The sequence below is a fragment of the Buceros rhinoceros genome, unplaced genomic scaffold (genome assembly GCF_000710305.1).
Source record: "Buceros rhinoceros silvestris isolate BGI_N320 unplaced genomic scaffold, ASM71030v1 scaffold2648, whole genome shotgun sequence".
NCBI classification, from domain to species: domain Eukaryota; kingdom Metazoa; phylum Chordata; class Aves; order Bucerotiformes; family Bucerotidae; genus Buceros; species Buceros rhinoceros.
The window spans coordinates 93,353-102,786 of record NW_010427305.1 but is presented as its reverse complement, the minus strand read 5'-3'; the positions used below and the strand labels follow the sequence as shown (position 1 = coordinate 102,786).

The 9,434-nt window shown below is 48.2% G+C and overlaps 1 protein-coding gene across 1 annotated transcript in view; it reads left to right on the top strand.

Annotated features, from left to right (window-relative positions):
- ARHGAP28 (Rho GTPase activating protein 28) overlaps positions 1-9,434 on the top strand; it is a 66,660-nt gene that overhangs the window by 40,766 nt on the left and 16,460 nt on the right. The window contains exons 3-5 of the mRNA XM_010141829.1: positions 1,641-1,858; positions 6,784-6,871; positions 8,779-8,936. Coding sequence (XP_010140131.1) covers positions 1,641-1,858; positions 6,784-6,871; positions 8,779-8,936 — 464 coding nt within the window. The remainder of the gene's footprint in view (positions 1-1,640; positions 1,859-6,783; positions 6,872-8,778; positions 8,937-9,434) is intronic.

Genomic DNA, 9,434 nt, shown 5'->3' with positions numbered 1-9,434 from the left:
AAAGAGTGTGTCAGAACAAAAGCTGAAGAGAAAGCTTAAGAAACTGAAACATGAATGCAGATGACTTGAACAGCAGCACATGGAAAGGAGGAGAGATCTTGTCGGGAAGAAGACTGAGGACAGCAGAAGAACCATTGGGTCGAAGGTTACGAAGAAGGGACAGGAGCAGCCTGTCATCCTGTCCATGGGCACAGAAAGGTCAGAGCAGAGACAGGCTGTTTCATGGCATACAGGGCTGGCACACCCCTGTCTAACACAGAGCAGGGGTTTCAGAAGCAGATTTTCCTGTACAGCTTTGTTAAGAGACGAGGCAGTTAACAACGAAGTCAGTGATGGCTCATGTGAGAGATGCTTTCACTTGTCCCTGTGGTGCAGCCCCGTAATTTTCTTTTTTGTGCATCTAACTGCCAAAGTGCAGCAAACTGGTATCAATCAATCTGCCTGCATTCCATGTCAAGAGGAGGCAATAAAGGGAGAGTGGAAATACCAACCTGCCATTAAGGCCAGTGCTGGGATGAGAACAATAAGTGCATTGACTGGTTGTTTTATAGGACATGCTGCAAATGAGCCCATTTCCTGTGTGACGTGTTCATCTGCCGTACCTCTGCTTCAGCCAAAGCCGGGATGGAATTATTGCCCCGTCTGGAGCAGCTCATTGCTGAGCTCGGGTTGTTCACAGAACTAAGATGAAGGAACCTCCTGTGTGCAAGAGGTTTTGAAAGACCCCGACTGTTGAAAAAGCAGACAAATACAAAAGCAGCGCCAGCAAAATTTGAAATTACTAAATGATTCGGAGAATGCAGAGTTATGCTTTTGAACAAGGGGTTAGTCTCTAGCAGTTCATCTGCCAGGGCCTGGCGAGCTTGGACAGCGACAGCGAAGTCCTCGGGTCGTAGGTTTGGTTAGAGTGTCCTTCTCTGAGATGGAGCCTTACAGGGCTAAACGAGCTCCATCTGCCCGAGTTCGGGGTCAGAGTTGTCCTTCTCCTAGGATGGCTGCCCGAAGGCTAGTGAGCCCATCCTGCCCGTGGCCACACTTGGTCTGACCCTTCAGCCGAGACCTGTCTGGCCTGGGAGACCCCACCGCAGGCACTTGCCACCACCAGCACAGCTCTCAACCTCACAAGGGCAGGCAAGCTCCTTCCCCACGGCAAGGGGGTGCCCGTGAAAGAGTCACTGCTCTGCCTCCGGACATCACAGGGTGGGGCCAGTTCCGCGCATGCTGCGCCTCACCTTAAAAATCCATCGCGCAGGCCTGAAGGGTGCACTCATCGCTTGCAGTGAGTGTGGGAAAAGCCCTTCCCAGATCTTCGTTCGTGAAGCCAAGCCGTGATGATGACGATGAGTCTCTAGTGACCTTGCTGCGTCAGGGTGGTTGCTTTCCTGCCCTTCTCCCACGAGTACATTGGTGCCCAGGTTAAACCTGTCTCTCTGTTCTTCTCCTACATCTCTCCCACGCAGACACTGCCACGCTGCCAGTTGACGGTATGTTGACAAAACTAAATTAACTTACACTAAGAGAAATTCAAGTGGAGTCTCCTCGAGGTAAAGGTTAAGGCAGAGGTCCACCGTGCCCCTCCCTTCCTTCAGCCCCTTCTCCCTCCCTTGCCAGGCCTGCTAACACGCTCTCTTCCTCTGCAGAAGGGGAGCTGGAGGCAGAATGGCTGCAAGACGTAGGTTTGTCTACATTGATCTCGGGAGCTGAAGAGGAGGATGGCCAAGCCCTGCTGTCCACCCTGACCCGAACTCAAGCTGCTGCCGTACAGAAGAGGTACAACACCTACACCCAGACCCTGAGGAAGAAGAACAAGCACACAGTCCGGGATGTTCGAGACATCTTTGGCACCAATGACTCTCCTGTAAGTAGCTAATGCATCCTAGAGAATGCGTTTGAGCTGAATTGGTATGTGCTTTCAAGGAGCTCACCAAAGCTTCTACCAGCCAGGAAGCCCTTTTCTGCTGACGATGTACAGCCAGCCAGTAGCAGTTCCTGATGCTAAGCCCAGATTTTAATGCTGTGTTTAGTACATTTTGAGAGGAAAGGAATGAAACCAAATAAGATAGATGCTGCAGTTTTGCAACCAACCCGTAACACAACATCCTATCTCTTGCCAGCCTTCCTCCTGCAATCTCCTATCAAGAATAACATTTACTCCTTTTTATTTTTTTGGAAATTGGTGAGTTACTCTTGGTGGCTCTTCAAATTTTTGCTGGCTTCTGGGGACAGTCTCTCTTTACTCAGCAGTCTCAGTGGTGAAGTAAAACTTCTCCAGTGAAACTACTGGGGTTCAAATAAGCATAAGCAATTAAACACCCACCGGCACGATTGCAGCTGGTCCACTGGCAGTTACCGTTCACTTAGGCAGCAAATGAAAATCTAATAACTGTTCATTTGCTTCAATGCTCAAAGCAACGCAGCTGACTTCAGACATCACTCATGGTATCTTAAACAGGAGTTGTATCCTAGGCAAGCTCCCTTTTGAAACTACTACTGAAGTTCTTCCCATCACAAAACTCCAAAAACCTCTTTTCCATTATGAAGTTGCTTTGCTGTTTTCTATTTGTCCTACCTGCTCCTCAAGGCTTTAAATTCATCCTGGATAAATTTAAAACAAAAAATTGGGAAACAAAACTGTAGTTGCATGGTTATATTAAAATTACACAGAGATAACTGTTGGGGGGTTAACTTACTTGTCTCCAATTTGAGTATCTGGGCTCTGATGAACCTCTCACACAGATCCCACAAACAAACACATCCAGAAGCATCCAGTAGTTTCCTGTGGGCAAAATCTCTTGCATGAGAAATCATGGGGCATGTTTGCATGAACATCCAAAAGCTGGTGGCGCTTCTTCAGAGATCAGCATGCTTCCGGTTCAAGTATCTGCAGACCTTAACATGTTTAAAGCTTTTAAAAATTCAACTAAAGTTTAAGTTTCCTAATAAAATCCAATCAGCTACTTAAATGTTGCACCCGTGCTCTCCGATGGGCACATTACTGATCTGGGTTCGACCTGTTTATTTTTATGACCTGCTTGCTAAAGGAATCAGGAGCTTCAGAGCCACTGCCCTTCAAACCCCTGTTTTACCTCCTCCGAGTTCGGCATTGGGAAAGTCTGAAAGACAAGCCCAAATAAGTAGTTAAGGCTTCTAATTATTCTTCTCACGATACGCAGTTCTGCAGGGTGCTTATCGCAATGTCACACACAGCTAGAGCTGCAGAGCACACCACCACCTCCTCCAATGGACTGTCTAAAAGCCTTCGAGGTTCCCCACACCCTTGTGGCAGGACCATGCTCCTCTCTCTGCTGCTTCTCATGGGATTAGAGGAAAATCTTCGGGGAAAAGGAAACTTTGTCCTAATTATCAGCTCCTGGGGGCTAAACACACTGCAGGGGGTTTCCTGAGCAGTCCTTTGTGAGGCCCCTCACGCTCTGCCGCTCCCTGCCATGGCTCTACAGCCACCCGTGCGTCTTCGTGGTGAAAGGGATGCGCATTAAAAACCAACCCAGCCAAAAAAGAGAGGAGCAGCAAGGGACAGAGAGGGGCAAATCTCAGCACAGCTGCTGGGAAGACGACTGCCTGGAATGGCATGTGGGAGTTTTGCTTCCCCATCCTGCTTATCAGCTGGACAGAGAAGAATTAAACCTGTTGCAAACAGCAGAGCAGCTCTAAGTGTTCCACAGAATTCTACAATCCTCTCCATTAGGCAGGTGGATTTATACCCTATTCCCAAGAACCTAAGCATTGCAGGAGCCCCGAGGGGTGGGTGGCAGGATGGATTAGTCTCTTGTGTGATTAATGATGAGAGAAAAGGTGATTAGCTCACTGGGGTCACTGGAGAAGAGATTTAGAGACCGCTGCAGAGGCATAAATTGCTGTCGCCGGAGGCAGGGAAGAGAGATGCACCCTGGTTTCTTCTCTCTGCTCTGAAAGCCTCAGCCAGAGGCTTTGCTATTCCTGCCTGGAGCCAGCATCTGTGGGCCAGCGCAGAGCAAAGCGCGCTTTGCCCTCATCCTGCCTTGAGGTCCAGCCCCTCAGCACAGGATTGCTCCCTCAGCAGCCCAAGTGGACTGAAACACAAGGAAACAAAGCCGTGGGGGGGGGTTTTGTTTTGGTTTTTTTTTGTCTGGTGGTGGTTGGGTTTTATTTTTTCGGTTGCCCACCCTGGAAAGGTGCCGTGATTGCTAGGGGCAAAATGCAGCCCCTGTGGTACGTCACCCCTCGGAGACGGTGGAGCCTCCCCCAGTTGAGGTGCCTCTGCTCGGCTTCAGCCCAGCCTACGCCGACAGCCGCGCTCCTGAGCTGGAAACCGGGTGGTTTATTAACCACAGTGGCCTGATTTTCCTTACTGCTGGGACCCTGCTGCTTCCTTCAGAAGATAAGGGCTCTGCTGGAGCTCAAAGCCTAGAAAAAATCAACAACAGAATATGAATGGGGGGGGCGGAGGAAACATTGATTTTGTTATTGGAGGGAGGAAATGAAGCGTCGTGCTCAACAGCCCAATGCTGCACGTTGTGATGAGCTAAAGCTCCTCGGGAGTTTTAAGAGCGTTTTACTTGAGCAATGCACGTCCTCATTAAAGACCACTCACTAACCCAGAGCTCTTTGCGTGAAAAGGCGGTTGGGGGGACAATGCCATATACCCGCAGCATGGGCAGCCTGCCCCCTACCCCGAGCTGCCAGGCTGTCCTGCTCTGCCCTTACTGCCCTTAGCTGCGGGGCCAACAACGGAATCTGGTCCCTTTAGTGCCCCAATGATTTGTTTTTACATCGTCTACAACTAAAGAACTCTCTACCTCATCTCAATCTTTTCCTTGCTCTTCTGGTTTCCTCTTCGCATCAGTTTCCCTGTGTACATTGTGCCAGTAAACACTGGGCTCATTTTTAGCGTTGGCCAGTGAGAACTACCCAATGAACCAGTCAGAAATCAGGACCTGAGAAGTCTTGCCCTCACTGGAGCTGCAGCCAGATGAATAAAACTGTCCCAGTTTAGTTATGGACACGATTGACTCTTGGGCTTTCACATTCATTAAGTTGCGAACTTCTAGAGTTTTTAATCTTTTTTACTAAAAAAATAACACGAATCTTTAAAATTCATGCAGCAAAAAGGTTTTATTCCCAGTTTCCCCTTTCTTTTTATCTAAGATTAAAAAAAAAGTGGGGGGATTGGTCCTGTTTGAAAAAATTATTCATAAAAGAGACGTAGATTGGGTTTTTTTCAACACTCTCGCTGTGGAGGCTGGGAAATGAGGCCAAGCACATGACATTTCTAGCTACCAGTATTCGATTGCCACTAGCCAGAGGGGCCGCAGGCTGCTGCCAGCGCTGCTGGGCACGAAGCAGAGTCATGCTGTCGGCTCCACCGTGCTCAACAGAGCCTGGTCCCCACAGCTATCACTATCGATTTTAGCTGTGTAACACAGCTGAAGGATTTTTTTTCCTTGATAAACTTGACTCGCAATAAATCTATTCTGAAGAGTGTCCACAGGGCCAGCCCTTTAGAACAGTGAAAGCAGGTGAGCCCGTTGCTAACGTTTACCATTAATTTCTCATCTGGGTGTTAAGCAGCATGGTACTGCTTTTATGTCTGATTTTCCCAAATAACTTGGAGGATAAGACTGAAAAAAACGACTGCAACATTGTTTCAGGCTTCTGACTGCAAGAGCAGCCTGTCTTGTAAATACCCGCCTTCTTTTTTAGCAGCCTGAATGCTGCCCCCATGCTTTGGCTCCAAGTGGGAAGGACAAAACTTCAGCCCTGGGGCATTGCTGCTTGTTGATAAACAGCTGAGTTAGCAACTGCAAAAGCAATTTACAGAGCAATTTAAAGGGCGGCTGTTGTGGGCCCTCAGCTGCAGGTTCAGCTGGAAAGCTGGGGCTGCTCCATCGCTCCGGGGGGTGAGGCAGCAGGTTTGGGAAAGGGGGGGGCTCCAAGGGCTCCCACCAGGATGCGAAGGACAGCAGAAAAAAGACAAGACTAGTTTGGAACATCGTAGTTATTTTCACTGGCTATTTTTGAAATTCATGACCTTTTCTTTTTTTATACCTGAGAACGTGCAGATAAGCTGCTACAGCCTCGTGTACACACAAACACTCAGAGTTGTCTTTAGGACTCCCCAAACTGTCGAGAGCAAAACTCCACGACAGTGCTTGAAAGCCACCCCCTGGGCTCCGGAGGCCCTTCTCTGCTGTGCCACACACACTTCTTCTTTTTCACACCATGCAGAACGATTTCTGGAGCAGAAAGAAATGAATTTGACTATAGAAAGGTCTTTTATTCCCTAAAATTGTTCTGGCAGTTCACCAAAAATGTTAGTGTATAAGCTATGGGAGGACACTGTCCACCAATAATTTGCTGGTGCCCAAGTCCCAAGAGGCGGTGAACAGCCTGACTTCTGACAGGGAATATTTCCGACATGATTTTCAACATGTGTCAGAGAGTTGTCAAAAAGATTTGTGGTCAAACAGGTTAAAAGCAGGGTTAGAATTTGACGAGGAGCCGCTGAGTGCAGTTAGGTGCAGCAATTTAGGGAGCTGATTTCCGTCCTTACAGAAGAGAGCTGCAATGTAACCAACCTCCACAAGATTGGAACGGTCACAGCCGGGGAAGAGGAATTCTCAGGCTGGGTTGTGAAAAATGCGCGCTGGGAAACGACAACAGGTTGTTGAAACTTGACAAATGGATGTAAGCTGAGAATGATAATGCCGTTGCTTGACCTGTAGCAGTTTGTGTCTGTAGACGTTTACTTTCCCCGCGGTCTGATCATTTCTCCTTGCCTATCAGCCCACGTTTGAGCCAGTTCCAGTGTCACCAGTTCCTTCTAATGGTATCCAGCTCCCTGGGCAGAAGCCGGTGTGGAAAGCAGTTAGCTGTGAGTATGCCAACGTGTCATGAGCGTTCACTTCCTCCTGGGAAAATGACGGACAGAAAGATCCTTGTGTGGCTCAGAGCTTGGGCCCCTCTTTCACGCTGCAGATATTTCCTTAATACAGTTGGCAGCTTATTGTCATGCAGGAACCAAAGTTTCCCGTTCAAGGCCGGCGTTGTGCGGACACAGACCTGCTGCCCTTGAGGCGTCGGTGGCTAAATTAAAGCACTGATCCTTGCAAGGCTGGGAATGCACAAACAACCTCTTAGCAAAGTGGTGCAGAACTTATGTCAGCGGTTTGATTTGTGGCTCTAAATCATGACCGGGAAGGTGCATGTTTCCTTCACATTTCTGCTCCAGTACTGCAGACACCACGGGATCGGAAACAGAGCATTTTCTGCCCTGTCGTTCTGTCCTTCTGAAGGTGTTCCTTTGGACACCCCTTAAACACTTTGCTCTGACAGTGACTGGCAGCGCTAATGAAGACGATGGGTCTGCTCTGCTCGGCCTGTGGGTATCTGTCAGCAGCCCTCCACAGGAACGTCCATCTTCCAGTTTGAAAGCTCTTCCCACCACCGCTGTTCAGGGCTTAACTAAGGGGATATTAATACCTGACTTCCAAAACAGTCCCTCTAACATTTACCTCTGGATATAGAGCCCAGACATTTTCCTTGGTTGCAAAAGCCGCTCTGCTGATCTCTCTGCTCCACAAGGGGAACAAACAGGGAACCAAATGGCCGGGGATGCCATGGACAACCTGTGGTCTCAAGTCCAAGGATAGATGCTTGAGAGAGATGGAAAACATCTTTAATGGCCTGGCCACGAGGTAACACCTAAGGCCAAGGTCAAAAGGCAGAAGCAGCTTCGTAACATGCTTAGCTTGTTCATACCAGACCTGCAAAATAGATTGTAGCAAAAATATTGAAGTCCCTGTGCCTGTAGATGCAACGATTTGAAAACCACAGGATGTGCACGTGCCTCTAAAACATGCAACGCTTTTCAATTCACTTGCTGATTCCCGTGGCTTTTGAATGTACGTGGGTCACGTGGGTAAACTCTCCTCTGCAGTCCTGGAGGCTGAAATTTTACCTCACTCCCAGTGAGAATTATGATTCTGTTCCAATTGCGAGAGTCCAGGAGCTGGACCTTAACGGCGCCCTCAAAATTGTCCTCAGCTGTGAGAGGTCAGTCGTGAAAGCTGGAAGTCGTGTGTGTTATCATGCTTTGGACTCCATGACGACAGGTTATTTCTGCACTCGATTGTTCTGAGTTCAGAAGCTCTCCTCTGGCACCCTGAATTTCAGGAGGTGACTTAAATTTAGAGTAGAGCAATGAGTCGTTTCACAATATCTACCAGAAATCCCAGCAGCCACAGTGTTTTTCAAACTGGGAGATTGTACATTGCAACCTGTTTTAGTGCTACACACCTAAACTAGCAGCTCTGAGAAACCTGTGTATGCGAGCATCTAAAATATAGGCACAATGTCCCATGATGGTAGGTAAGTCAAGAGTGACCTGAGAAACTGTGCCTACAGCATTTTTCTGTCAGGAACTTCTATTTTCAGTTGTTCGTTAGACAAGTGCCACCACAGTTTGCTGGCCTGGGTAGACAAGGATGGAGTACAAAAACTTGATCATTCCTGATAAACAGGAAGCTCCAACTTGACTAACCTTCTCACAAAAAGCAACAAGTTAAATCATCCAAAATGAAAATCAGGATTTTACTTCTAAGGGGTTATTTCCTCCAGACAAAACAGGAACATGCTGTGGTTTACACTGAAATTCCTCTTCGAAGCACTTCCTTTATTGCTTTCTCAAGATTTTTGTCATCTTGGTTCATTTCTTTTAATGTCTCTGTACTAGATGCAAGCACACACTCGGCATTTATGTATCATTTCCCTCATTTTCAGCTAACAGCTGTCTAGACTGCGGACTAGATAAGGGCAGCCCATCTGTAACAGAAGAGCTCTCCTATGAGGTCTCTTTCTCAGAATCCATTACAGTCCTTCCAAAAACCCAAGAAAGGCCGAAAAACCAGAGGTTCAAGAAGGAAGACTCTGCTTTGCCTGTAAGTTTGTTCTCAGTATATTTCCTCAATCATTCTTTTTAACGTGGTTATTTCCTGCTCTGCACCCCCAGCAATTGGAGCCTGTTAATCACAGAATCACAGAATCGTTTTGGTTGGAAGAGACCTTTAAGCTCATCCAGTCCCCCCGTTCCCCCAGCACTGCCAGGTCCCCACTGCCCCCTGGCCCTCAGCACCACCTCGACACAAGGGCTGGGAAACCCCTCGAGGGATGGGGACTCCACCACTGCCCTGGGCAGCCTGGGACACGCCTGGACGACCCTTCTGGGAAGAATTGTTTTCCTAACATCCAACCTCAACCTTCACTGCTGCAACTTGAGGCCATTTCCTCTCATCCCGTCACTTGTTACTTGGGAGAAGAGGCCAGCCCCCTCCTCACACGTGTCACAGTCCACAAGCACTGCATCATCCACACATTTTTTCTCATAGCCATAAACACCAGTTACTGGCACTAAAATTAGCGATGATTTTCATTCCTGC